The sequence below is a fragment of the Dipodascopsis tothii genome, assembly GCF_038497935.1.
Source record: "Dipodascopsis tothii strain CBS 759.85 unplaced genomic scaffold V1510scaffold_19, whole genome shotgun sequence".
NCBI classification, from domain to species: domain Eukaryota; kingdom Fungi; phylum Ascomycota; class Lipomycetes; order Lipomycetales; family Lipomycetaceae; genus Neoaidaea; species Neoaidaea tothii.
This window is the reverse complement of record NW_027118003.1, coordinates 1-24,783: the sequence shown is the minus strand read 5'-3', so window position 1 is coordinate 24,783 and position 24,783 is coordinate 1. Positions and strand designations below refer to the sequence as shown.

Sequence of the window (24,783 nt, the reverse complement as noted above, 5' to 3'; positions counted from 1 at the left end):
AAAAAAAAATATTTTTATGAACTCCCAACAAGCAATTACCCGGTTCTAGTGCCATAGCCACACCCTTCTCCCAATGTCGACCAGCTGATAACTACGAGTACTACTTCCAAAAAATTCAATATTTGCATAGTATTGTTACAGCTTATTGTTATATAATGATATAACATTTAGACCAGTAAATCTACCTGCTCCATGACACCACGACCCAAGAAATCGCTGATGAGTTTGAACTTGTCATCCGCTTCTTCCAGTGATGATCTGAAGAGATCATGTCTGTCAGCAAGGTCATCCTGAGCACGCCTGATGGCACGAATTGTAGCATTGTTCGGCGCACATTGTGGACATTCCGTGTCCTCCGAGACCTCATTGAGACATCTTCTGTGATATGAATGCTTACACATAAAATGCACGGTCGGTAGATCAAGCGGAGCACCACAAGAGGCACAGCGAGTAGACTGAAACACTCTCGGCTCGTTACGAAGCTCGTAAATCTCATCTTGCTTTGCCTTGGTTTCCAACCGATAGCTTTCTGTCAACCGGCGATTTGTCTCGATTTCACTTCGCTCACGCTGGACTATGTCGGTAAGATACTCTTTGACAACTCCAATAGTTGCCACCGCATTCATACTGAGTGCTTGTATAACCTGTAGTGGGGCCATCAAGCCGTCCTCTTGTATCTTCTGAAGGACGTAATTGAGCTCGTCTCCGGCAGCTTCCATTACTTCTGGTGTACTAGTGAAGTAAGATAGTGCCAGTCTGAACAACTCGGGCTCATCGTCGCCATATTTATGCAGCACTTGAATAACCGTGGCAGTGTCGTTTACCGCGACAGAGGATCTGAAAATATCGATGTACAGATTCTCCCTTTCCCGGACAAGGATGCGGCCATCGCGATACGACATCAAATGAGATAGTAAGAGAACATTGGACGGGTCGATCGGAGCTTTGAAGCCAATAATCAGATCCCTTGCTTTGTTCTCCCAGGACTCCTTCTCAACCTCAGATGCACAATTTTCAGCCTCTTGCAAGTACATCTCGAATAGTGCAGTATAGAGATCAGATTCATTGGCTTCTGATCCACCCACAATGCGATGTTGAGTGATACAGGCTTCCAGAAACACGATAAATTCGCGTGGTTTGTCAACAAAGATAGCAAACACAGTACGAGGTTTGGGGGGCGTGTAGTCTGAGCTTGTTGTGGGTTGGTCGGACACGATTGCGGTACCCATGCCACCATTTGTAGATTTTCCACCAGAGCCAGTGATTGATGACATTATGCTGGCAGAAGAGTCGATCGGAGCACCAGATATAACTGAAGCAGGACGACTGCCATTAACGTATGGTATGAATGACTTGTATGTCTGCAATCCCGATTGCGGTGAGGTCGACCGAGGAGGATCCTGGTTTTCAGTGCGGTTGACTTTGTCATACCCGCCATTCACGTAGGATTTTGATCTTCGAGGGTGATACTTTCCAGTGAAATACTCGATGAACAGCGAAGTTGTCTCGGAGGGTACGTGGTCAAGTAGAGCACGGCCATACCGTATCATATTAATATAAGCTTCTCTAGCTGGAAGGCTTCTAATGTATGACAGACCTGTCTTGAAGTTGCCTAAATCTTGAAGGGTTATATCAACAACTAGATCGTTTTGTCCATGTCGTTCTGCTAAATATGCCGCCTGCTGATAGTAGCCACCTTGTCTGCACATTTGTATGGCCGTGTCCAAATCAAATTTCAGGTTTTCGTCTTCGGAGCGAATGAAGGTCTCCAGTTTCTCGGTGTCTTTCAATTTTGCGTAGCAATTGAGCAATAACGTCGTGTGGTCAGCAGTTGCCATACCACGGTTATGGAGTTCTTCCAAATAGGAAGTCAAATTATATATGCGTTGAGAATCCAAGTACTTTCGGATCACTTGACTTGCTTCACCGCCGCTGATAGCCTTTATGTACTGTGTCATAGCTTCATCAAAATCACCTTTCTCATAGAGGTAGTCGCCATATTTCTTATAGATTTTCAAAACGCGCATTTCTTCGGCGCCGGCACTGAGGGCGATCGTCAACGCCAGGTTGTATAAATTCCTTTGGAACAAAATGTCGACCTTCACCTGTAGCTCTCTTTCTTGATGGCGATAGAGTTGACCATCACCTCCAAGAACATATAGATCACCCCATTCTGAGAAGATAGCTTTGATGCCATCCACAAACTGTCCAGTGTATGCAACAAATTTGTTCTCGGTGTCTAAAATACTGAATTTCGTAGTATCGAAGGGGTCCTCGCTACTTGTTCCCACAAATCTCTTCAGAGCTGATTGCACGCCAACATCGGTCGGCATTTGAGGAGGAGAGACTATGGCCAAGTAATTCTTCCATACATATATGCTGGTCTTAGGTCCGTCATAAGCGTACACTGGACCCCGGTCATATGGCGTATAAAAATAGATAGCATCGTCACGCGCAACAATAATTTCGCCGGTTTCCTTCTTAAGAGCCATACATCCTTTACTGCAGCCCTTTTCCTCAAGAACACGAGCTGGACTACCCAAGTTTTTCCCATTCGTGAATACTGTTAGTATTCGTGTAGTTGTTCCGATGTAGAGCAAAACTGTTCGTCCGACTTCGTAGAATGCAAGCCCGGTTATAGGTTCACTCCCTTCATATAAGACCTTCTGTTTCGCATACTTTTCATGTATGATGTCGCCACGGACTAGAATCACTGTTCCATTTTCAAGCCCAAAGGCTATCAGCGAAAAATCTTCCGACTGCGTGACTACTGAAATCTTGTGCTGCTTCTTAGTGTGCAATGCAAACGTATTTAAACACTTTAAAGCGTTCATTTTCCTCTCGTATTTGTCCAAAGCCCAAAGCTTCACCTGTGGCTCTATTCCATCTGATTCCTAACATGTCAAAAAAAAATCCGGTTTAATCCACTTACGGCAACTGTCAGTAGATACGGGAATCCGTCAATTTGCTTCAAATGTGTGATGCGAACGCCTTCGTGCGCCATGAACATCATGGTAGGCTTCAAGGTCTTCGACACCATCTTCACCATCCCCCCCGTGGTACCCAGAAACATCGATCCCGAGCCACCACAAACTGCGCTAACACTGGAATCCTGGTTCATGTTAGGCCGGGAACGTTTGCATAACCGTCCGAGAACACACATACCGAGTATAACGGGCCATCATCTTGAGGGTCTCTTATCGGTATGGTGTCGAAGAAGGTGAACTGTCTCCACTTAGAGTTAGAACTGACCAAAGCGCTCATCCGCTTACCGCGGCCAAAGCCATGTCGACGTCTGCACCAAAGTCTTAAGAGCAAGCTATCAAAATTTCCGTCGCGGCTTGGAAGTTGAAAGTAGTGTGGATTGAATTGTAGAACACATTGGCGACGCCCCACTAAGTAGTTCACGTCACGTGTTTACGACTGTGCTTGAATTATGGTACTGTTGTGATTTAGCGCAAGTTGCCGGGAGCTCGCCGCAGCACCAAATCGGAGATCCGTTCTTCCCACAACTCTTGACACTGTTATATCTCGGGCAACCACGTTCATACGACAAGCCCAATTGGATTGATACAATCTACCAGTCACATAGATTAAGCTGATTGGCTCTTGTTGTAGGAAAGATGTCGCACCTTACAACTCCGCCTATTGTGATGGGTAAGTCGCCTCGATGGAAACGATAAGGATGTCTAGGGATGGGCTGGCATTTATTTGGTCCAAACAGCTTCCAAAATATCGCATGTCAAAGTACACCTATACTGTGGGTAGAGCAGGATAGTTTGGATGCAATAGGTGTCAGCCCATTACTTTCTGTCCTTCCGAGCTTTAACTGACGGTTTTAGACAAGTAAGTACCTATGGTGGCATCGATGAACAAGTCTATGGAAGTGTTTCTCTATGTCCGATCATCAGAAGGTTTCTGACGACACAGTGGCACCGGCTTGACTAAGCTCGGATTCGCAGGAAATGATTCCCCTTCTTTCATATTTCCTACAGTAATCGCTACCAGGCAGGCCGCTGGCTCCGGCTCCGGGCGTCCTCCACCTCCATCAAAGCCAAACTTCCTCACCGGTGCTGGTGGCATCTCGTCTTCAGGTGGTCATTTGTCACAGAAGCGCGGAACTGAGGATCTTGATTACTTCATTGGCGACGAGGCTCTCAACGCTGCGAATGGACCAGGTTATGGCTTAAACTACCCCATCAGACATGGACAGATTGAGAACTGGGACCACATGGAACGCTTCTGGGAAAACTCAATCTTCAAGTACCTCAGATGCGAACCGGAGGATCATTACTTCCTCTTGGTATGTTCGGGTTATACTTTTGCTAACAATGATCAGACCGAGCCGCCTTTGAATCCTCCGGAGAATCGTGAACTAACTGCAGAAATCATGTTTGAATCGTTCAATTGTGCCGGTCTTTATATCGCAGTTCAAGCTGTGCTTGCTCTGGCTGCCTCTTGGACCTCCAATAAGGTCCAGGATCGCTCGCTGACCGGTACTGTTATCGATAGTGGTGATGGTGTTACCCATGTCATTCCTGTGGTAAGTTCGTTTTTAATTCCAGTCTGATCGCATAGGCCGAAGGGTATGTCATCGCATCAGCTATAAAAAACATTCCGATTGCCGGTCGCGATATCACTTATTTCGTGCAAAGTCTTCTGCGTGACCGGAACGAGCCGGATTCCAGTCTCCGTACTGCTGAGAAAATCAAAGAGGTTTATTATTTCACGTTCAATCTGACATCAGGAATACTGCTATGTCTGCCCCGATATCGTCAAAGAGTTCAACAGATTTGATCGTGAACCCGAGCGTTTCCAGAAGTACATCGTCGACCAGGGTCTTGGCCGAAAGATCAATGTGGATGTTGGCTACGAGAGATTTTTGGCGCCTGAGATATTTTTCAACCCAGAAATTGCCAGCTCTGACTTTTTGACTCCTCTCCCTGAAGTAGTCGACACCGTTATCCAAACCAGTCCTATCGATGTCAGACGTGGGCTGTACAAGGTATATCAGGCTAGTTAATAGGTATTGACAGAGCAGAACATTGTTTTATCGGGTGGTTCTACCATGTTCCGTGACTTCGGCCGCAGATTGCAGAGAGACATTAAGCAGCTTGTGGACGCCAGAATCCAGCGAAGCGAACAATTGAGCAACGCTAGAAGTGGAGGTGTTGATGTCCAGGTCATCAGCCACAAGAAGCAGCGCAATGCAGTTTGGTTTGGTGGTAGTTTACTTGCACAGACTGCGGAATTTAAAAGTTACTGCCACACTAAGCAGGACTACGATGAATATGGTCCCGGAATCGTCCGTCAGTTTTCACTCTTTAATGTGCCGTGATTAACAGGAGCATAAAATAAGCCGATATGCATAACGGTATTACGGTCTTCCTCACTATGATACACTGTCACCTTTTCAAATGCAACAAACCGCATTTGATCGCGATTTCGTACCCATTTTAGTATGCAATTAAAAAAGTCAATCTCCCCATGTACTGTTAGTCGTGATATTAACCGTGATTTCTGTGACTCGTGACTATTATAAAACTCCCAGTAAATCCAGCCGTCGTTTTTTGTTGCGACCTGCCTCCATGTTCACGATTTTATTCATTATCCCAGTCCTCCATGTTTCATATTCACCGATTCGCTTCTCAGTAAGATACGTTACTTCAGAGGTGATCATTTGGGCCAAACCATTTGGGCCATCAGTGTTACTTGGAGAATTTATAAGGCTATCCGTTTTAGTCTCTGTAGTAAGATCTCTAAACTGCCGTGCCCACTCGCGTAGTTTTGTAGACCCGGATTCAGACCCGTCTGCGAGTAGTAGTCGACGGATACGATCCATTGCACTGTTAAGCTCCCTCATGGTAGTCTTTCCACGCGCAAACTCAGAGAATTTGGTTTTGAAATAGTTCTGCTCTTTTTGAGAAAAGACATCAGAGTTGCTTTTAGTGTTGTCGATAACTGTAAACTCGTTTTGGGGGCCAGCCAAATTGTTGCACATGAGTTCGCTAGGTGCTCCAAACCGTACCGCAAATATCAGCGCTCCAACAAGCGACCATTCAAGACTAGTCCTGGCATTTACTTCTGTCTTAGTAAGAGCTTTCTTTGGTTGTGTCTGCTTGGATTTAACGTCTCGACTGTCCCGACCCTCCTTCGGTTCTCTTTCGCGCACCTTCTGTTCGTGGACTTCCTCGTCATACGAGGTAAGTATGAGACTTAAACCTTTCCAAACAGCAGTATTGAACTCTTGTGAGGCTCCAAGAATCAGACAGATTGTATTAATTGTTTCTGGTGTGACATCAATTGGAGTGACCTGCACCTTCTTCCCTGATACTATCTTTTCCTGAAACTGAGCGAATTGAGTCTTGTACTCGGGCTCCGGCAAGGGCAAGTGATGTGGTGTAGGCGGAGGAAGTGAAAGGCTCATCTGCATCCTTAAGTCAGTGCGCACATAGTTTTTCTAACTTACCGCTCTGCAGCCAGGTGTGCACTTAAGTATGCTCTTGAGAACTCGCGCCTTGGTAACAACTTGACAGACAACTGCGACTGAGCAAATATTGCATTGGCTTGTGCTACCAGCTCTGCCGGTATGATCGAAAGAGATGGCAATATGCTTTGCAAGGCAGAAATTATGGGCGCATCCATCTCGAGAAGATCAGTTGCGTGCTGAGATTCTACCTCGGACGTTGTGGCTCAAAAGGTTGACGCGCTCGTACTAAACGCGAGTCGCAAAATCACGTGATCGTGGATACGGTGTGAATAAATTTTAGGGCATCACTCCCACGGTTACTTTTGTACGAATTTGATCAAATCTATTGATCTGTAAACTACAAGTCTTCTCGTACGTGCGGATCATAGTCGCCTTCGAATAGAAAAGAGTGACTTCGAGATGTCTGGAGTGAGTTTAGAGCCCGACTAATGAGCGCGAATGAGCAGCAAACAAATTTTCTTACCAGAACTGACCATCTTCTCTTATAGCTCGCACCTGTCAATCCGAAACCGTTCTTACAAGACCTGACCGGTAAATCCGTCATTGTTCGCTTGAAATGGGGAAATACAGAGTATAAAGGACAACTGGTCTCTGTGGACTCTTATATGAACCTTCAACTCAATAAGGCGGTTGAATTTGTGGACGGTGAAGATAAGGGCAGCCTGGGGGAGATCATGATCAGGTCAGTTAGTCACAATTAGTAGGCTGAGTTCATATTCTGACACTGTATAGATGCAACAACGTTCTTTGGATTTCAGAAGCCGGTCGCGACCAAGTTATGAGCTGAGCGTTATGGACGCAATGTGGTAAAAAATTCCTGTACAATAATAAAATGCTACACATATGGTACAACACCTGTCACAATAAATCAATATCAAGTTTCTACGAGACAACCTGAAAGTTAAATACTTCATTTGTGTTAGAAGTTGGTCGACAGTTTCTGTGATATAAGCCTCAGGCTGCTAGCACAGTGAGACCTGACCAGACCATCTGTGTCAAACTCGCTGGCATATCGCAAATTTCTGATAGAATCCTTTGCAAACTCTGCGGGAAATTCATTCAAAGACGGAATCCCGAGTAGCATAGAGTAGATAAGAACAGCGGCTGCGCGACGAAGAATCGCTTTTTCATCGCCTTTATCAAGGATAATGCAGGTAATGGAACAATTGATGCAATCACCCGAAAGTTCGTAAAACCCCTGCGGGTTTGTCTCGCAAGCCATGCTCAAAATGCTCATTGCCGAAGACCTAAGGACGAGGTCCAGTCTCCGGTCTGAGAACATAGCGATAAGCGCTGCAACTATACGCTCGGCAACTAGGCCAGTCAACGTTTCTCCCAATCGCTGTATAGTACGCTGCAGCGCCTCACCAATGCGCAGTCTTTCGTCAAGGCTCGATTTGGTCGATGAATAGTGCGTGAGCAATCTGTCGATGATTTCTGCGCCATAACAGTCGGTCAGGGCCTGTAAACATTTGATGCTATTGAGATAAACGAATGAATCTTCATCATTCAGAGTAGAAAGTATAATTTCGAAAACTGTGGTTTGACTGATAACTGGGTCCTGCTGTTGAATCAGTTCTTTCAAAACATGTAGGCCATGTGCCCTTACAGGGATAAGGTTGTCGCGGATATGATTCAGTGCGAGCTCATACTTCTTAACTCCTTGTATATTGCCTGCACCCTCATGTTTGGTGTGCGATTGCGGAGTCTTAGCGATTTCGCTCAAAAACATGTTGAGTGTTCGCACTTGTCCTGCCAGCTTCTCTTCTCCATTGGTTGCAATATATTCGAGATCAGGAAGCATTGCTCGAATGAGTTTTTGAGCGTCTGGCGGCAATTTTTCTTCACCAAAGCTCTGTGATATAATTGCTGTAAGTATCGACAAAGACAGCGATACTATTTCTTCGTCAGAGGCTGCCTCCGCGACATCCTCTTCCTCATCGTCAGAGTCATCTTCTAAACGCAGTTCACGAGTGAGCTGCTCTATATCGATTTTTTTCTTCCCTTCCGTCCCGCTCTGTATGGCCCGCAAATCATCAGCCCAGTCACTTATGATACTCGAAACTAAGGACAGGATTTCCGCCGATGACTTGACTAGAATATATCTATGCGACTCCACAAGATACTCCAGAATTTTTAGCTCCGAGTACATCCTTATACGTCAATATGATATACGGTCATCAAATTACCTGACGGGATCCGGATCTTGTTCACGTTTCTTCGCTAGCCACCGCCTAAACATAATTAAAAAAACTTCTCGTAAGCTGCCTTCATCATTTGAGCTGACTAGACTGAAAATGATCTCGAGTCTGTCATCGATCTGATCAAGGATCCCTATTCTAGTTTGTTCAATTGACTGGCCCACACGTGGTCGTATCTCGACCCCGCCGTGACCCCCACTAGCAAACAGCCAGTGTTCGTTTCCGTCATAAGCTATGTCGTCGATTAGTTTTGAGAGGATTTCGCCGGGATCGCCTGACTTGATATACACTGTAAGCAGACTCTTCTCTAGCTCCATAGATCGTTTTGACTTCTGTTTAAAACAGGCAAGCAACCAAATAACTTTATGTGTGCTCTCTAGTATACGCCGCGATAAACTTGTGGGCGAGTACTTGATGATGGTAGACAGACGTAACATAGTAGCATCAAGCTCGTTCTCTGCAACCAGGATCCCGCTATTTGTTCTGATATCAGGCGTAAAGGTAGCATATATCGTCTTCAGAACGTAGTTTTCAATGATAGCGGGTTTTCTAGAGTAGAGAGCTGAAATAACGTGAACTGCGGCTGCCTTTAACGTATCAGGAGAATCGTCCAAAATACGCAATAGCTGCTCTCCGACATGAGTGTAGAAAGCCTGTGTAAGCTACGATCTCCCCAAATCCTCATACCTCGTCTGAAATGCCTACCGGGGATCTACTAAATAGTTTGGCGGCGCGATCGAGTTGTTCGAGGGATACCTGCTTGTCTTCTCTAAGTCCTCCTAGAAGTTCCAAAACAGACCTTACACCGTCTCTGTCTCGAGTCAATGGTATCTTAGCTAGTATTCCGAGAAAAAGTTCGCTCATATGTTTCGGAGTTTCTTTATGTAGTAGCGAGAGTATAACTTGTAGTAATGAGTAAGTATCCAGTCTAGACTGTCAGCGCCTGTATGGCGTACGTCCCACCTTTCACACAAACTCCAGAAGCGTTGCTGATATATTTCTGGATGAGGTATCTCGGGTCTCTTGCTGTAAGCCAAATCTGCTATGCCCGCAAGTAAATCGGCAATATATATTCCATTAATAAGAATATTCGCAATGTCTCCTTGCTCTTCAACGACATTTAAAAGAGTCTCGACTGTGATCTTCAAAGCCCCATCATACTGCCTATTTCTTATCAAACCGCTGAGCTGATCGTAATTCTTCATTCTCTTCGACGGGTGGTTGCCTACACCATTTGTTATATCGGTGTATATGCCTGTAATTATGATGAAATCAAGAAGTGCCGTGACATTTTTCATGTCACTCATCGATACGGAGAACAGATCTGCCCGTAATTTGGAATCCTCTAGAGATGCTTCATTTATTTTAGCAATCAGATAGAGGCTATATTGAAAAACCCCTTCCGCGAATGCTTTTTCTGTGAACGGAAGGTCCATGGAGTAGTTGAAATCATGTAGGCATTGCTTCAGGTAGTCACTTTGCTCTTGATCCGGACAGTCTGTACCATACACCTTAGTCAAAGCAGCCAAGAAAAGAGCACTCTTCTCTATCCATGGCTCTATCAACGTAGGCATTATTCTGGTCTGTCTGGATGTCGAAACAGATCGTGGGCCAACATGACTTCTGTAGTTTCTAATTTTCGCTTAAGCCACTCTGCGCCACAAGTGGCTGTGTATTCCCAAAATTTTCGGATCGCATATCAGAGCATTTATAATTAAGTCTCAAAAGAATTTTTTTTTATTGATGTGCTTGTACTTAGTTATCAAGTGAAAGTCATGTCCGAGGAGAGAGCAAATAAAAGACAGAAGTCTTCTGACGATACGAAGAGTAATCCGTATCTTTCTCATTTAGATGACGAACAAGATCATAGTTACAGTTCTCCCGCTGCAAGACTGAATATCAAAGGAACAACAATGGATCTGATCCAGCACAAAACTACCGCTGATCAGGCAACCAAGGCTGAGGTTCGTTATCCTTCAACGAGGTTTACTGACAACTTAGGATGGCCCCAATAACTTTTTCAATGGAAAGCGGCTTTCCCAGAAGTACTTCGATATTCTCAAGGTCAGACGTGACCTGCCTGTTCATCAGCAACGGTATGCAGACGTTTCCGGACAAAACTGACCGTGAAGTGAAGAATTTCTGAGGCTCTATCATTCGACACAGATTCTGGTTTTCGTTGGTGAAACAGGTTCCGGAAAGACAACACAGATTCCGCAGTTTGTGCTCTATGACGAGCTTCCTCATTTGAGTATTAAGCAGAAAAAGAAAGTGCTGACAGTATAGCAAAGAAGCAGGTTGCCTGTACCCAGCCGCGTCGTGTTGCCGCTATGTCTGTAGCAAAGCGAGTGGCAGATGAAATGGATGTCTCGCTGGGTGAAGAGGTTGGTTACAGTATTCGATTCGAGGACAACACGGGTCCGAACACCATTTTGAAGTATATGACTGATGGTATGCTTTTACGTGAAGCTATGAACGACCACAATCTCGAAAAGTACAGCTGCATTATGCTGGATGAAGCGCACGAAAGAACACTAGCTACGGATATTCTAATGGGATTACTGAAAGAGATCGCTGCCCGCAGACCGGATCTAAAAATTATAATTATGTCTGCCACCCTTGACGCCGAGAAATTTCAGAAGTATTTTAATGACGCTCCTTTGCTCGCTGTCCCCGGCCGAACACATCCGGTGGAGGTTTATTACACGCCCGAGGTTCAACGTGACTATCTGGAGTCGGCTTTGCAAACAGTTCTACAAATACACGCAAACGAGGCTCCTGGCGATATTCTCCTCTTTCTTACCGGAGAAGAGGAAATTGAAGATGCTTGCCGAAAAATTACTCTTGAAGCTGATGACATGCTTCGAGAGACAGACGTTGGTCCGTTGAAGGTTTACCCTCTATACGGATCGCTACCCCCACAGCAGCAGCAAAAAATTTTCGAGCCGGCTCCTCCCCCGAGAACCCCGGATGGCCAGCCAGGCCGAAAGGTTGTTGTATCGACAAATATAGCTGAAACGTCTTTGACTATCGACGGCATTGTCTACGTGGTCGACCCCGGTTTCTCAAAGCAGAAGGTCTATAATCCCAGAGTGCGAGTTGAATCTCTTCTGGTCTCGCCCATATCGAAGGCCTCGGCACAACAGCGGGCGGGACGTGCTGGACGTACGCGGCCCGGTAAATGCTTTCGATTATATACAGAAGAAGCTTTCAAGAAGGAATTGAAAGATCAAAGCTATCCCGAAATTCTCAGAAGTAACCTAGCGAGTACTGTTTTGGAGTTGAAAAAATTGGGTATAGACGACCTAGTTCATTTCGACTTTATGGACCCACCTGCTCCTGAGACGATGATGCGCGCTCTAGAAGAACTCAATTATCTTTCCTGTTTGGACGACGATGGAAATCTTACACCGCTAGGTCGTTTGGCGTCAGAATTTCCCCTCGACCCTATGTTGGCTGTCATGCTCATAACATCACCAGAGTTTTATTGCTCGAATGAGATCCTCTCGCTCACTGCTTTACTTTCTGTGCCCAATGTTTTCATCAGGCCGAATTCAGCAAGAAAGCAGGCAGATGAAATGAAGATGCAGTTTTCCCACCCCGATGGTGACCACCTCACTCTTCTGAATGTCTACCATGCATTCAAAAGTCCAGAGGCCCAGGCTAAGCCTGCGCAGTGGTGCTATGATCATTTTCTATCATTACGTTCACTGCAGAGTGCTGATAGTGTGAGATCGCAGCTGAAGAGAATAATGGAACGTAATGATCTTGATCTGGTCAGCACGCCGTTTGAAGACCGAAATTACTATGTCAACATCCGTCGAGCACTTGTGAGTGGATTCTTCATGCAGGTGGCGAAGAAGAGCTCATCTTCAAAGAACTACATTACTGCGAAGGACAATCAAGACGTCCAGCTGCATCCTTCTACCGTCCTTGCACAGGAGAGTGAATGGTTGATATACAACGAACTGGTCCTCACCAGCAACAACTATATCCGAACTGTCACCGCAATTAAACCTGAATGGCTGTTCGAGCTTGCACCTGTTTACTACGACGTCAATTCATTCCAGAAGGGCGACGTGAGAACGAGTCTGGAACGTGTCAAACAAAAAATTGACAAAATTCGCGAAATTGCTGAGAAGAGATCTAGAGCGCAAAATGGTCGATCAGGAAACAAAAAGTATTAGTTTTTGGCGCGTGGTGTCTCTTCCGAAGTGGTCTTGTTACTCGATGTTATGAGCTATGCTATGTCTACCAGTAGTTGAGACTGGCTCCCGAGCCGAGGTACTCTCCAATGGGTGGCTTTTGAAGTGAAGCGAATGCCACCGAGTTGTTATTAAATGTATATTTATTGAAAAGTTAAGAAGTGTTTTCTCATTACGCGTAAAATCTAGGTTTTCTTGTATCGTGATGGTCGTGATCACTTCACGGTACCAAAGTTGGGGAAGGAAGGCTGAGATCGACTGGCTGCCGACAGGGAGTGATAACACAGTACGCGAAACTACAGCTGTTGGTCCCACATTGATACCTAGCCTACAAGGAAAGGTATGGCTGAAAATGATCGGGCCTTAATTTGTTGAACCAAAATGCGCGCTAAGTGCAGTTTTTATGGCGTAATAAGAAAAGCTGCGTATAAAACGAGGTCGGAAAGGGTAATTCAAACAAACATCGACGCGCAGTCCCTGCTTGTACAGCTTCTATATCGCATATTTGTACGCGCTTTTGGGCGGCAAACTCAATCGACAGCTGTGATTATTTATAGATGGGTTGCTATTGTAGCCCACATCCTATGTGCAAGTACATAGAGGCAATAGATAACTAGCTCAGGTTGGACATGAAATGTGGCAGTCGTTGTCGTTGGCATTAGATCTGGTGTGTCCAGATGACCGACCATTTTGTATGTTAAACAGAGCCTTTAGAGTCTGAAGGCTGGAATCCCTCGAAATTGTACCTGTATCTGCTACGCTCGATTATTCATATCAATAATCAGTAGCTTCCGTAGCTAAGCAGGATTGGCAGGCTCCTTCCCAAACCCTATTGACGATTGACTGCGATTAACTTCGTCACAATAAGAGGGGGGGGATAGGAGGAGACTGGTAGCCTTTTGGTAATAGACATCAGCTTATTTCGGAGTTGTGGAGAGTTTCTCTGTCGTTTGTGGACGTGAACGGTTGGTCTCGCCTTAGACTTTTTCGCCCTTCAGTAGAAGGGTTTGAATGTACGCATGAGCTACTTGCTGTACTCTCAACCAGCTACTGATCTTGCACGCAACATGAACCAGAAGAACTCTGACATTCTAGCCTGATGGTGGAACATATGTGGCAGGCAGTTGTAAGATCTTCTTTCATGAAAGCAGCAGCTTCTTGAGGCTGATTTACAGTATCACGACCTTCTTTGCAGAGTTATAGTGTCGAAGCTTGGCGCCCTTTCGGATATAGGACGAAAGCGTTGTGATTTAACCATAAGAACAGACCCCTAAAGCCCAGATTCTGATACTTTGTGAGGTTGTGGCATATTTGTTACTCTCGGCAGAGTAAGGCATACCTCATCGACAACAGCAATGGTAACCACATTTTGTATATGCTGACTCTAATAAGACAAGTGACGTTCGATTGCAATATCTTTGACAGCAAGTAGGATCATAACATCGATGTAGAAGTGTGGCGCATCGTCTGTTGATACTTTAAGATATTGGATACCGATTGGTGATTCTCTCCTCCAGCGACGCCTATGAACCTGGACTTTGGCATTCCTGGTCTTAGGCTCACATAACTAAACATAAAGTGTGAACAATTGGAATTGCTACTTGTACATATGTACGCCGACCCTAGAAGCTAAGCGCTCCAACTAAGCGTCTGCCGACTGCCTCTCGGTTGCCCCCGACTGTCTCTCGAGTTTGTCGGAATTTGATCCATCAAATGCATGATGCAAATGTATTACTACACTGCAAGGACATCATTTGACGCGTAAGACTGCTCGACTATAACATCTCGACGAGTGCTGATGTACAATCATACAAACATAATCAGCTGTGAGCCTCCTGAAAATGAACAGATGATGTCAATCCGTGTTACTGGCGAGATTGGCTTTAAAACTCACTATCCGCTGTGGTACGCACTGTGCCCCATGCAGACAGCTAACGGCGCATAGTATCGCTGACCATCCCATTTACGATTAGCTAAGCCATTTCATACTGGGTGCTGATATAGTTGCATTGCAGAGCCTTTCAACTTAGTACGCTTACTATCTACACGGTTGATACGAAACAGCAGAGTACAGAACGCGTTTCATCCACATTCTATTTTGTACTAACCTTTTATAGCAGTACATAAACAAATCCTAAATACTAAACACCGAGTCTTTTTAAGTCTCCATATTGTTCACCACACAGCGGATTTTAGTTTGAATGTTTTTCTTAACCAAAGTAACATTGATATTTCGCTTCCTTTTGCTTTTCGAATTTCTGAAGTCTACACAGGCAATCAGTTCTGCTCTTTATTTATTTATTTTTTCACTTTTCTTCCTTCTCATATTTAGATACATTCGAAACTTTTCAAATTTAGTCGTTTATACAGCCTACACTCTATTGTTTGTTTATTTGTTTATTTATTCGTACTTGTACGCTTACCTACCAAGCTACCTATTCTCCTCGCTGATACTTCTGGTAATATCAGAGGCGCTCATCTCTGGCCTCGGATACGTGGGGGTGCGAGTACTTCTTTCTAAAACGACAATAAGGAAGCGAAAGATCATTAGGAAGAAGTGACAGCATCTACTTCACCTATCCTTGCCGAACGAATAATAAACAGCTTCGGGAACATCTAGTCGTCAATTATAGCACAGCACTGCGAACCGGAGTGAACGCAGATTAGGTGCAGTCTATTGACCACTGTACAGTACCGGAGCGTATTGAGACAATCGCGTGAATTGGCCAATTGCTTGGAAAAAAAAAGTAAAAAGCGTGGTCACGTCTGTATCCCGATTAATGTTACATGAGTCCCTAACGTACAATTTAAATTTGCGATTTTATCACCTACACCGTTCAGCATAAAATACACTATTAGCAGCAGCTGGATATTCTAACTCCGTGAGACAATTTGTTATTATTTGCTGAGCTGTTTTCCGTCATTCAAGTATAAAATCTGTGTTCGGTATTCGATAATTGTACGATGGATAGATCATCTCCTCTTGCGGCGATTATGCCTCCTCCGATGTGGCATATTGAACATCAAAAGCAGTCATCTTTGAATTTACAATCGGCGGTATATACATCTCAAAAATCGCATACCCGTCAACAAGCAATGACGAGTTTTTTGCAAGACACGGATTTATCGTTTTCACCTTCACTAGACTCTCCAGCCACTACTCTTGCAGCGGACCTGTCTCAAAACTTCAGAATTGCTAAAAGGTAAGTCTAAATTGGCGAAGTAGCGGTCAGTCTGACAGTCATGAAGTCCTGTAATTCCTACACCAAGACGATCTCTGTTGCCTTCTTTTTCGTTCGGAGCCAAGCCTAAAGGTAAGCGTGAACATATGTGTCTACTAATGCGTCAGTGAGCCACACACCTCCACTTCCGGTGTCGTCGTCCCCGAGTGCCGACTGTATGGATGTTTCTCCTCTCCCGCACAAGCTGAGAAACGGGGGATCCGTATCTTCCTCATCGTCCCAGGCATCATTTCTTTCATCAAGATCGTCTTCAGCATCTTCTTCTAATACACAATCCTCGCTCTCGAGATCTAGTAGTAGCTCACTCTATCAACCGTAAGTCGTGTTGTTACGGTCATGCTGATTACAGGGCCTCTTCAATTCCCAATCGGCCGCTTGTACCCAGGCTAAAACAGCTCACATCGTCTAATATGTTGCTCAGTCCTTCACTGAATCCTCCCTCTCACAATCTTCAGAAGTTCAGAGGTAACGCACACACGTCATCTGCCTCACTTGGAGATATCTATTTCGAATCACCGATTCCCAGTCAGAGTAGTGTGACATTCGGACAGGATACCCCTAACTCTGGAAAAGCAGTATTGCCTGGAAATTTTAGATCTATATCAGACTTTCAGTCATATGCGGACTCTCCTCTTTCAGGGGTATCCAACAGACCTGCGCATAAGCATGATAGAGCTAAATTCAGACGGACGCAGAGCATGTATCAGAACCCTGGCGATGTAATCGCTTCCGACATTGCCCAAGAGACCGAGTATGCAGGATCGATCGGGTCAATTTCGCCATCTCCATTGGCAACGTCTACAGTTCCGATGCCGAGTTTCTCTGTATCTGAGGATACCTTCAAAAGAATAGAGCCTTGCACACTCATTGATATTATAGATGGAAAATTTGAGAAATACTACGATAGACATATCATAATCGATTGCAGATTTGAGTATGAATACTTGGGTGGACATATTACAGGCTCGGTAAACATGAACTCAACAAATCAATTGGACGACTTGTTTTTAAACAGACAGCCGGACGAGAAATTGTTGCTGATTTTTCACTGTGAATACTCAGCTCATCGGGCGCCAAGGATGTAAGTTCTTCTCTTTTTGTCGACCGTAACGGAAGCGATGCTAACTTGGCTCACAGGGCATTAAACTTAAGGAATAAAGACAGACACATAAACATGCACAGATACCCAGAATTGCATTTTCCCGATATCTATATTCTGCACGGCGGATACAGTAACTTTTTCTCGGGATATAGGTCCAGATGCGAGCCGCAAAACTATGTTGAGATGCTAAATCCTGAGCATCGCGAAAGTGGCGTCCGCCAGATGCACAAATTTCGAAAAGTCACAAAATTCTCGAGAACTAGAAGTTTTACTCTGGGTCAATCGTCTACGCATTACTCTAGCAGCTGTAACTCTTTCTTGTTACAGAGCTTGGACACTATTGCATTGGCTGAGAGTAAAGACAGCGATACAGCAATGGATAATTGTGAAGAGGGCCTTTGAAGAGCATATTTCACAATCTTCAACTCGAAATTACAGAATGCTGCTTCAACTATGTTCCTATGGTCGTTTCGCATATTCATTTTGCATTTATCAACGGGAGCTGTTCTATGGCCAGTACAGTCATTGCTGTTATTTTGCAGATTTAACTGGGTTCTCAAGTCGATTGCTGCTCGTATCGGTTCGGTTTCGCACTTTCTCTTTGCATTTTATCTCAATCTCTGCATTTTGTTTCATGCATTGTAATTCATTAGCATGAAATGGCACATCAGGCCTAATGCTTACTAATATTGATTCTTACTCACTTCCTCAGGCCCTGAATATGTTTTGGTTATTGATAGTGAAACCAAGTACTCCTAGAAGATCATGTATTAGTACCATTTAAAATTGGTGATATCTCGCCAGCTAAGCTTTTTGCTCTTTCTATTGAAGTCATGCCTTTTGTAATTCTCGTGCGTTTTTTATCGTTTCGTCTGGTTGGAAATGGAGTTACAGGGAAATTTAGTCCCGGCCTGGTCATTATCTAAACACATGTCGAGAACAACCAGCAAATCTGGACATAATTTGGATTATCAGCTTTATTTATCTGTCATTTACTCATTCTATTTAGCCTACATTTCAACCAATTTACCTAGTAATTTTAATTTACAAAGCCATGTATGCATCTCTGATATAGATGTTAGATATAAACACTGGACTCTTCATACTACTACAGTAACTGGGAGCTCGAGATTTGTGGATAGTTCTTTCTTCCTGGATAAAGTAGTTCATTCATTACCGAGTCGACGACTTTTGTCGATTCCTCCGTATTAAGAAAGATCCATCGAGTCAGCTTTGCTGGTGTCTGAATGTTAGCTTCCGAGTTGCCAATCCCCAGTCGTCAAAATCAACTACAGTGACTTTCCATCTTCATGTAACGTACCTTGATCGAGTGCGTTGGACTCTAGTTGACTTTCACCAGTAGGTACACCTTGTCGTGAACCATTGCTATGCTCGATGTTCTCTGTATTGATCCCACCGGTTGTAACGTTGTCTTTAGAGTCAGGCTCCGCTTCGCCTTCGTCCATCCCCTCGCGACGTTCTATAGATGTTAATTGGCACTCGATATTGTATACTCACCCTGCTCCTCTTTCTCTTCTCTGATCTGTTGCTGCATCGAGTGCAGAGCCTCTACAATCTCAGCAAATTGCTGTTTGCGGACCTCCCAGACTTTCGCGTAGCTATTCTTTTGTAGCTCCAGCTCCTTTATTTCTTCTTCGAGATTTTCAACAGCCTTCAGTTGCTCTGCTCTAGATTTGAGATGCTCCTTGTAAATCATGGCCTTGGTGAATTGGTCATACTCTTCCATATGTGCTCTCCTTAACCTAGCTTCGACAAGTTCTTCTTCCAGTAAAGCACTAGCCTCTTTACCTCTATCATATGACTCCCCTACTTGTCAGTCTCTAAAACAGATCAGTCTTACTTATCTGAAGCCGACGCTCATCGAATGCCGATAGTTCACGGAAGCTTGTACTGTGCTGGAGTTGGAACTTCCCAATGAGCATCTGTAGTTCGTCAAAGCCATTGGAGATCTCTGAATTGAATGTGTCACTTCAGTCAGTGGTTTCCTAGCAGTAGTTCATACAGTGTCGATATAGTTGTTCCCTTGCACAGCTCTGTCAGACCTTGTATTCTCTTCAGTAGAAATTTAATTGAGGATTCAGTGACAGTGACGCGCTCCTGTATAATGCAATCTTAGATTAATGAATGTAATATTATGCTCATACCTAGCTGATCCATTGTAAAATGAGATTGATATGTATATGGACCATATATGTCTTCGGTTATGTATAATACAAATTTTGATGTAGTACCTGATATGTAAAATATTATATACTGCGGCGTGTAACAAAACTCCCAAACGGTAGCAAATCATCCAAATATTTTGAACTCTCGACCTACATCAACTATGAATAATGATGATTTTCGACGACTGGTCCAAGAGGCAACAGCGGTCTCTAAACCGAGGAAAGCTGATAATTACAAAACCGCGTGAGTATACACGAATAGCCTCCCAGGGGAACGATCTCTAATCATAGACCGATACTCGGTCGTCCGCGGCGAGGTCATAATGCAAGGAGTGATCGAGTGCAAGCAGGTGTAACTTCATATAAAGATATGACAGAGCCAAATGTGAAAGGCCTTGACTTTGATTTACTAAGGCGCCAAAGAGAGGAACTCTTGGCTGAAAGGATTGAATCAGGAGGACAGCAGGGAGAGTCCGATGACGCTTTTGACAAGGAACTCGACGATATTGCTGCATCTGTCGCGATCCCACATGCCGAAACCCCAGGACCAGCAAATCCTCTTAAGAAAAGTAAAACCGACCTTTTGGCCGATCTGCGCGAACGTAATTCTAGCCGGAGAAAATTTAAGGCAATCGGTAAGAAGGCAAACAAACTCGACTTGCGTGAATGTCAAGGTGGCGTAGGTGATGCTGAAAAAAATGACAATACCTCTGAAGCCGGCTTAAGTTTGATGGGTCCAGCTCGGACACAGCTAGTTGGCGTCTACGATGAGGGAAACGACGTGACCATTGAACATTCAACACACTTCAGCGGCGATAACGATGAGGACGATGCCGATATATTTGAAGACGCGGGCAAAGACTATGATCCATTCGAAGCGTACGACCTATCAACGGACTCAGACTCAATCGTGGAAGATACAAATACAAAGAATGATTCCAAGAGCTCAACGAAGATAAACAGCAACTGCCGTGCTGATTACTTCCGTTCCGAGTCGAAAGATACAGCTAAAGCTTCTGGTGACGACTCATTGAAGACACACGAAGGCTCCAAATTCACACTCTCCGACATCATTAAGGAAACTCACGAGCTCTCGGCTGCTGTCGGAATTCCGGAAAAAAAGGAAACGCGCAGACTTCATACATTCAGCGAAGTAACAGCTGACGGTGGCTATGATATAGACCTCGATCTTGGCGGTGAAGGGCGCTGGTCAGATGATGAAGATGAAGTGTCACGACCGTCTTCAAAGAGGAAGAGACGAAAAGGCTGATATCGAATATATTCGAAGAGAATAATCGCTCATTTTTTCGTGGGCTTCCTGGGTGCTCTTATCGTAGTCACAGGTGTCGCTTTCTATGCAATTAGAAGCTATTAACTGTGTAATTGCTTACAGCTACTAAGTCTGTTGTAGACTGTATTCGGTTTTGAGTGGGGACTGCAGCTTCAATCAAGCTCTTGTACTTTTCTGATACAGGTCGGTTGTTGCTCCGTGACCCCATTTTTGATTGAAGCATCTGTTCCCTCTTCTGCTTTGCTTGCTCTTGCGTCAAGGGCTCCCTTCCCGTCACTATAGAAGTCATACCTGCTGTTTCTCTCGATCGAGATGCGAACTGCGGATTGCTCTTTGCAAATAGCGGATTTGCTTTAGCCTCGTACCTAGCGCGCTTGACTATACTCATGGACTTTTTAGAGGGTGTGCTGCCAAATCCCATTAATCGTTTTCGCTTGTTTAAAAGGCCGATGGGATCTTTTTCAAGTGATATTATGCTTCTGGAACTCTTCTCCTTCTCTAGTGCAGCGTAAAATCGTTGCATTTTTGAAGATGCGTCTGCGAGCTTGCTTTTCTGCTGCTCTTCGAGAATAGCATATGCTTTTCGGGGATTGCCACTGGATGGGACGTCATGAGGAAAATCTTTAGAGAGATGTTTCTTCCACAATTCCAGCGATTGCTTGCGGACGTGCTGCTATGTTAAAAGAAGTCATCCATGTATAATAATTACCGGTGAATTCCTCTCGACGATACGCTGTAAATTAGAGTAAAGCATAATGATGTACATACGAGCTGCTCCGGACTTAGTCGACTCAATATTGGCCTGACCAAGTCGTATGGAGTGTTTCCAATGTCAGTGATATCTGCTTGTGAGTCTCCCTAATGAGCTGAAACTTACGTGAGGCGTATTTCAAACAGAGCTCATTGCATATATTGAATAACGTGGGTATGGAGTTATGAGCTGCGCCATCGCTTATGTCCATTTTGCATGCGGTGTTTGTCGTGTCTTGAGATTTGAACTTCAAAATAATTTAATTATTACGTAGGTTTTATGTTTGGGAGTCCCAACCAAAAGCTGGGCAGTGGTTTAAGGTGAAAGAAATCAGGCGAATCTCCCAACTGCATCACATTCCACACAGATTAATGTTGAACGACCAGATGGCTTTACCATGAACATGGGGGAAGGGCAAATAGAGGAGGGGACCGAATACGAGGCATCATCTTTCGGAGACTTTGCTGCATACTTTAGGAATAAACAACAGAAGCTACAGAATCGTGATTCCGAAGAAAGGGTTCGACAGACCTCAGACTCGACTATATTTAAAGGGTGCGTGATCCATGTCAATGGGTACACAGAACCTAGCATCCATGAACTGCACCGGCTGGTAGTTTTAAACGGCGGCATTTTTCTGCAGTATATGAATAACAAGTCATCTGCGACTCATATAATAGCATCGTCCTTGGTAAGCTTGCTCGGTAAGCACATTCTGACTTCGAGATAGACACCGAAGAAGTGTGTTGAATTCGCAAACTACAAGGTCGTTAGTCCGTCATGGATAGTCGAGAGTGTCTACCAAAGAAAGCTTTTGCCTTGGGAGAGCTATAAGATAATACAGCAAAGTGGTTTACAGGCAGTACTTGAGAGTAACGCAACTAGCGGGTCTATAGCACCGAGCAGAAAGAGCATAAATGGTGCGAACTCCGATTTTATAAAGTCATACTATGAATCTTCCAGATTGCATCATTTGAGCTCCTGGAAGGCCGAGCTGAAGCAGCGACTCGGTCATATGATGACAGCCAAAAGGTCCGCTCAAGGTTACCATAGTAACCTAAAGGAAGCACAGAAATTTATTTTGCATGTCGACTTTGATTGTTTCTTTGCTTCCGTATCATGTCTAAAACGCCCGGAACTTGCCGGCCAGCCTGTCTGCGTAAGTCATGGAGGCGGGAGTCACTCGGAGATCGCCAGCTGCAATTACGCTGCACGAAAATTTGGAGTTCGCAATGGCATGTGGTACGTTTGTTAAATACTTGCAGAACTGATAATAGGATGGAGCGGGCTAAACTAGTATGTCCTCAAATAGTTTCGCTGCCGTATGAATTTGAGGACTATAAACGCATCTCAAATTTGCTATATGATGAACTTTTGAAATTGAACCCGGACTATCTAGAACCAGTATCCATCGACGAGGCACTGCTAGATATGTCCACTTTAGGATCAAGCTTCTCACCAGATGAAACGGAGAGAAAGTTTATCGCTTTCGGCGAGAACTTTAGGCGCCATATATTCGATGTTACGAGAGTTAGCGTCAGTGTGGGAATCGGAAGGAATATCATGCAAGCAAAAATAGCTACGAAATTAGCAAAACCAGAGGGTACTTTTTTTGTTGATGATTCGAGCTTCAGAGAAGCTACCGAGTCTATGTCGGTGACTGAAATACCTGGAGTGGGCTTCTCAACATGTCAAAAGCTCCGAGAGTCACTAGATGTGGTCACTATTCGGGACTTATGCATGGTGTCTATGGAGAGATTGCAAGACAATTTGGGACCTCATATGGGTAAGAAATTGTGGAACAATTGTCGGGGTATAGACGACATGCAGCTGGGCAAGACATATGTCCGAAAGAGCGTCAGCGCAGAGATCAATTGGGGTGTTAGGTTTGAGCACACTGGTCAATTCGAAGTTAGTTTCGACGCGCCAAGAAGAAAGCTGATTTTTGCAGGATTTTTTGAGCTCCCTGAGTACTGAAGTGTCTGAAAGACTTTCGAGACTGGACGTCGTCGGCTCGCGTCTTGGACTTAAGATATTAAGAAGAGCGGAAAATGCTCCTGTAGAGCCACCAAAGTTCATGGGATGTGGGGTATGTGATAGCTTCACTAAATCCACAACTTCACACACGTTATTCGACGAACCTCAGCGCATATATCGGTGTTCACTCGAGCTCTTTACTCGTATGAGAATCCCGGTCCACGAAATAAGAGGAGTTGGCATACAGATCACCAGACTGACCAGCAAAAACGATAGCAAAATTGAAAAGCAGGATTCTTTGGCTAAATTTCAGGTAGTCGAAGTTTTGCAGGACAAGAAAATAAAAAATACTGCCAAACATGGATCTAATGATAACCTGACATCCTCTTTCGAGGAAAATTCAAAATTCAATTTCAATAGGCTGAGAACAGTTCAACAGCGAGTCTGGCTTATCCCGACTTTCCAAAACCTAAACAGAAGCACGGACCTATATTGCCTATTAGGCGACTGGTATAAATATCAAATAGACGGGCCTCATAAGAAAGACGCCAATTTGTTTTTAAACTACCTTTATGAGGTTGTTCTTGTTGAGCGCAACCTTGACAAAGCCGTTAGACTAGTTGATAGACTTTCGTATATAACGTCGAAAGCCGTTGCTTGTGAAGATTCTTCGAGTGACACCAACTGGCAAAAAGTTATTGAGGATGCAAAATCATTAGTCTCGTCATCTGCTGCATTACTCAACATATTTAATTTACAGTTTAAAGATTTTTGCAGTAGTAGTTAAAATATCGTGATCTCTAGCGTGTTTAGTGGTGTTTCGCATCTCGAATAAATATTCATATACAAAACGCATACTTATCAACAAAGGAATACGAATTGATAACGCGTTCGCACCAGCTCATGTTCAAAGGATATAGATAATGTGATTATTCAATAAATAGCATATTGAAAGACCTGACTCACTCTCAAGGTCAATTGAATTAAAAGCAAATAGCACTATTTCATGAGATCCTAAAATGATAACTGTCAATTTAACTAGAAGTACGCAATGGAGATCTACGTGCCGAATGAGAAAAACATATACGTTCTTAATATTGGTACACAAATTGTCAAAAGATGTCTTAATTCCACACAAGATTACTGGACAACAGCACTGTATTACTTGAACAAATGCTTCAGTCGTATCAGTCTCGAAACACTTAATTGAAATCGCAATAACAGAGAAAACAGTAGAGGTTTTGATAATAATAATAATAATAATAATAATAATAATAATAATAATAATAATAATAATAATAATAATAATAATAATAATAATAATAATAATAATAATAA

At 44.0% G+C, this 24,783-nt stretch overlaps 11 protein-coding genes across 11 annotated transcripts; 6 read left to right on the top strand and 5 right to left on the bottom strand.

The window, feature by feature from the left end:
- Positions 1-73: 73 nt before the first annotated feature.
- V1510DRAFT_156370 (uncharacterized protein) lies at positions 74-3,759 on the bottom strand. Its single transcript, XM_066930352.1, has 4 exons — positions 3,273-3,759; positions 3,166-3,234; positions 2,933-3,112; positions 74-2,894 (listed from the first exon to the last, which is right to left on the bottom strand). Exons 1-4 carry the CDS (start codon positions 3,285-3,287, stop codon positions 168-170), a joined length of 2,991 nt encoding a protein of 996 aa, XP_066788339.1. The 5' UTR covers positions 3,288-3,759; the 3' UTR covers positions 74-167.
- Positions 3,624-5,588, top strand: V1510DRAFT_379500 (actin family; the record flags this gene model as incomplete). Its single annotated transcript, XM_066931618.1, has 6 exons — positions 3,624-3,661; positions 3,931-4,303; positions 4,340-4,543; positions 4,579-4,716; positions 4,748-5,005; positions 5,042-5,588. 6 exons carry the CDS (start codon positions 3,624-3,626, stop codon positions 5,336-5,338), a joined length of 1,308 nt encoding a protein of 435 aa, XP_066788338.1. The 3' UTR covers positions 5,339-5,588.
- On the bottom strand, positions 5,438-7,027 carry V1510DRAFT_160096 (uncharacterized protein). The gene is made up of 2 exons (XM_066930353.1): positions 6,470-7,027; positions 5,438-6,434 (listed from the first exon to the last, which is right to left on the bottom strand). The coding sequence occupies exons 1-2, from the start codon at positions 6,643-6,645 to the stop codon at positions 5,537-5,539; spliced, it is 1,074 nt and encodes a 357-aa protein (XP_066788337.1). The 5' UTR covers positions 6,646-7,027; the 3' UTR covers positions 5,438-5,536.
- V1510DRAFT_156109 (small nuclear ribonucleoprotein F) lies at positions 6,584-7,343 on the top strand. The gene is made up of 3 exons (XM_066930349.1): positions 6,584-6,898; positions 6,979-7,172; positions 7,223-7,343. Exons 1-3 carry the CDS (start codon positions 6,890-6,892, stop codon positions 7,275-7,277), a joined length of 258 nt encoding a protein of 85 aa, XP_066788336.1. The 5' UTR covers positions 6,584-6,889; the 3' UTR covers positions 7,278-7,343.
- Positions 7,344-7,409: 66 nt separating this feature from the next.
- On the bottom strand, positions 7,410-10,127 carry V1510DRAFT_366745 (uncharacterized protein; the record flags this gene model as incomplete). The annotated part of the gene is made up of 4 exons (XM_066931282.1): positions 7,410-8,643; positions 8,680-9,344; positions 9,379-9,619; positions 9,655-10,127. The coding sequence occupies 4 exons, from the start codon at positions 10,125-10,127 to the stop codon at positions 7,410-7,412; spliced, it is 2,613 nt and encodes an 870-aa protein (XP_066788335.1).
- Positions 10,128-10,466: 339 nt separating this feature from the next.
- Positions 10,467-12,878, top strand: V1510DRAFT_366578 (P-loop containing nucleoside triphosphate hydrolase protein; the record flags this gene model as incomplete). The annotated part of the gene is made up of 4 exons (XM_066931275.1): positions 10,467-10,655; positions 10,693-10,787; positions 10,824-10,942; positions 10,978-12,878. 4 exons carry the CDS (start codon positions 10,467-10,469, stop codon positions 12,876-12,878), a joined length of 2,304 nt encoding a protein of 767 aa, XP_066788334.1.
- A 2,781-nt stretch (positions 12,879-15,659) lies between these two features.
- On the top strand, positions 15,660-17,882 carry V1510DRAFT_156116 (Rhodanese-like domain-containing protein). Its single transcript, XM_066930350.1, has 5 exons — positions 15,660-16,099; positions 16,146-16,210; positions 16,246-16,453; positions 16,488-17,219; positions 17,276-17,882. The coding sequence occupies exons 1-5, from the start codon at positions 15,861-15,863 to the stop codon at positions 17,640-17,642; spliced, it is 1,611 nt and encodes a 536-aa protein (XP_066788333.1). The 5' UTR covers positions 15,660-15,860; the 3' UTR covers positions 17,643-17,882.
- Positions 17,883-18,202: 320 nt separating this feature from the next.
- V1510DRAFT_418316 (uncharacterized protein) lies at positions 18,203-19,518 on the bottom strand. The gene is made up of 6 exons (XM_066934101.1): positions 19,406-19,518; positions 19,264-19,372; positions 19,102-19,229; positions 18,759-19,067; positions 18,562-18,720; positions 18,203-18,483 (listed from the first exon to the last, which is right to left on the bottom strand). Exons 1-6 carry the CDS (start codon positions 19,416-19,418, stop codon positions 18,449-18,451), a joined length of 753 nt encoding a protein of 250 aa, XP_066788332.1. The 5' UTR covers positions 19,419-19,518; the 3' UTR covers positions 18,203-18,448.
- Positions 19,519-19,796: 278 nt separating this feature from the next.
- Positions 19,797-20,696, top strand: V1510DRAFT_407438 (uncharacterized protein; the record flags this gene model as incomplete). The annotated part of the gene is made up of 1 exon (XM_066932411.1): positions 19,797-20,696. One exon carries the CDS (start codon positions 19,797-19,799, stop codon positions 20,694-20,696), a length of 900 nt encoding a protein of 299 aa, XP_066788331.1.
- Positions 20,697-20,787: 91 nt separating this feature from the next.
- Positions 20,788-21,679, bottom strand: V1510DRAFT_366655 (RNA polymerase II transcription factor SIII subunit A-domain-containing protein; the record flags this gene model as incomplete). The annotated part of the gene is made up of 4 exons (XM_066931279.1): positions 20,788-21,387; positions 21,427-21,450; positions 21,486-21,559; positions 21,595-21,679. The coding sequence occupies 4 exons, from the start codon at positions 21,677-21,679 to the stop codon at positions 20,788-20,790; spliced, it is 783 nt and encodes a 260-aa protein (XP_066788330.1).
- A 77-nt stretch (positions 21,680-21,756) lies between these two features.
- On the top strand, positions 21,757-24,701 carry V1510DRAFT_379483 (uncharacterized protein). The gene is made up of 4 exons (XM_066931617.1): positions 21,757-22,159; positions 22,199-22,710; positions 22,746-23,379; positions 23,420-24,701. Exons 1-4 carry the CDS (start codon positions 21,866-21,868, stop codon positions 24,230-24,232), a joined length of 2,253 nt encoding a protein of 750 aa, XP_066788329.1. The 5' UTR covers positions 21,757-21,865; the 3' UTR covers positions 24,233-24,701.
- The last annotated feature ends 82 nt before the right edge of the window (positions 24,702-24,783 follow it).

What these genes read in the sequence shown, in the direction of transcription:
- V1510DRAFT_156370 (XM_066930352.1), bottom strand. An exon ending in ATGATGGCCCGTTATACTCG is followed by an intron (nt 3,113 to 3,165) that starts GTATGTGTGTTC and finishes AACATGAACCAG; the next exon opens with GATTCCAGTGTTAGCGCAGT. An exon ending in CGTATCTACTGACAGTTGCC is followed by an intron (nt 2,895 to 2,932) that starts GTAAGTGGATTA and finishes TTGACATGTTAG; the next exon opens with GAATCAGATGGAATAGAGCC.
- V1510DRAFT_160096 (XM_066930353.1), bottom strand. Translation starts at nt 6,645, where the DNA reads ATGGATGCGCCCATAATTTCTGCCTTGCAAAGCATATTGCCATCTCTT. An exon ending in GCACACCTGGCTGCAGAGCG is followed by an intron (nt 6,435 to 6,469) that starts GTAAGTTAGAAA and finishes CACTGACTTAAG; the next exon opens with GATGCAGATGAGCCTTTCAC.
- V1510DRAFT_156109 (XM_066930349.1), top strand. An exon ending in CTGGGGGAGATCATGATCAG is followed by an intron (nt 7,173 to 7,222) that starts GTCAGTTAGTCA and finishes GACACTGTATAG; the next exon opens with ATGCAACAACGTTCTTTGGA.
- V1510DRAFT_156116 (XM_066930350.1), top strand. Translation starts at nt 15,861, where the DNA reads ATGGATAGATCATCTCCTCTTGCGGCGATTATGCCTCCTCCGATGTGG. An exon ending in GTTCGGAGCCAAGCCTAAAG is followed by an intron (nt 16,211 to 16,245) that starts GTAAGCGTGAAC and finishes CTAATGCGTCAG; the next exon opens with TGAGCCACACACCTCCACTT. An exon ending in GCTCATCGGGCGCCAAGGAT is followed by an intron (nt 17,220 to 17,275) that starts GTAAGTTCTTCT and finishes CTTGGCTCACAG; the next exon opens with GGCATTAAACTTAAGGAATA.
- V1510DRAFT_418316 (XM_066934101.1), bottom strand. An exon ending in GGAACAACTATATCGACACT is followed by an intron (nt 19,230 to 19,263) that starts GTATGAACTACT and finishes CACTGACTGAAG; the next exon opens with TGACACATTCAATTCAGAGA. An exon ending in TGAGCGTCGGCTTCAGATAA is followed by an intron (nt 19,068 to 19,101) that starts GTAAGACTGATC and finishes ACTGACAAGTAG; the next exon opens with GGGAGTCATATGATAGAGGT.
- V1510DRAFT_379483 (XM_066931617.1), top strand. Translation starts at nt 21,866, where the DNA reads ATGAACATGGGGGAAGGGCAAATAGAGGAGGGGACCGAATACGAGGCA. An exon ending in ATATAATAGCATCGTCCTTG is followed by an intron (nt 22,160 to 22,198) that starts GTAAGCTTGCTC and finishes ACTTCGAGATAG; the next exon opens with ACACCGAAGAAGTGTGTTGA. An exon ending in GGAGTTCGCAATGGCATGTG is followed by an intron (nt 22,711 to 22,745) that starts GTACGTTTGTTA and finishes AACTGATAATAG; the next exon opens with GATGGAGCGGGCTAAACTAG.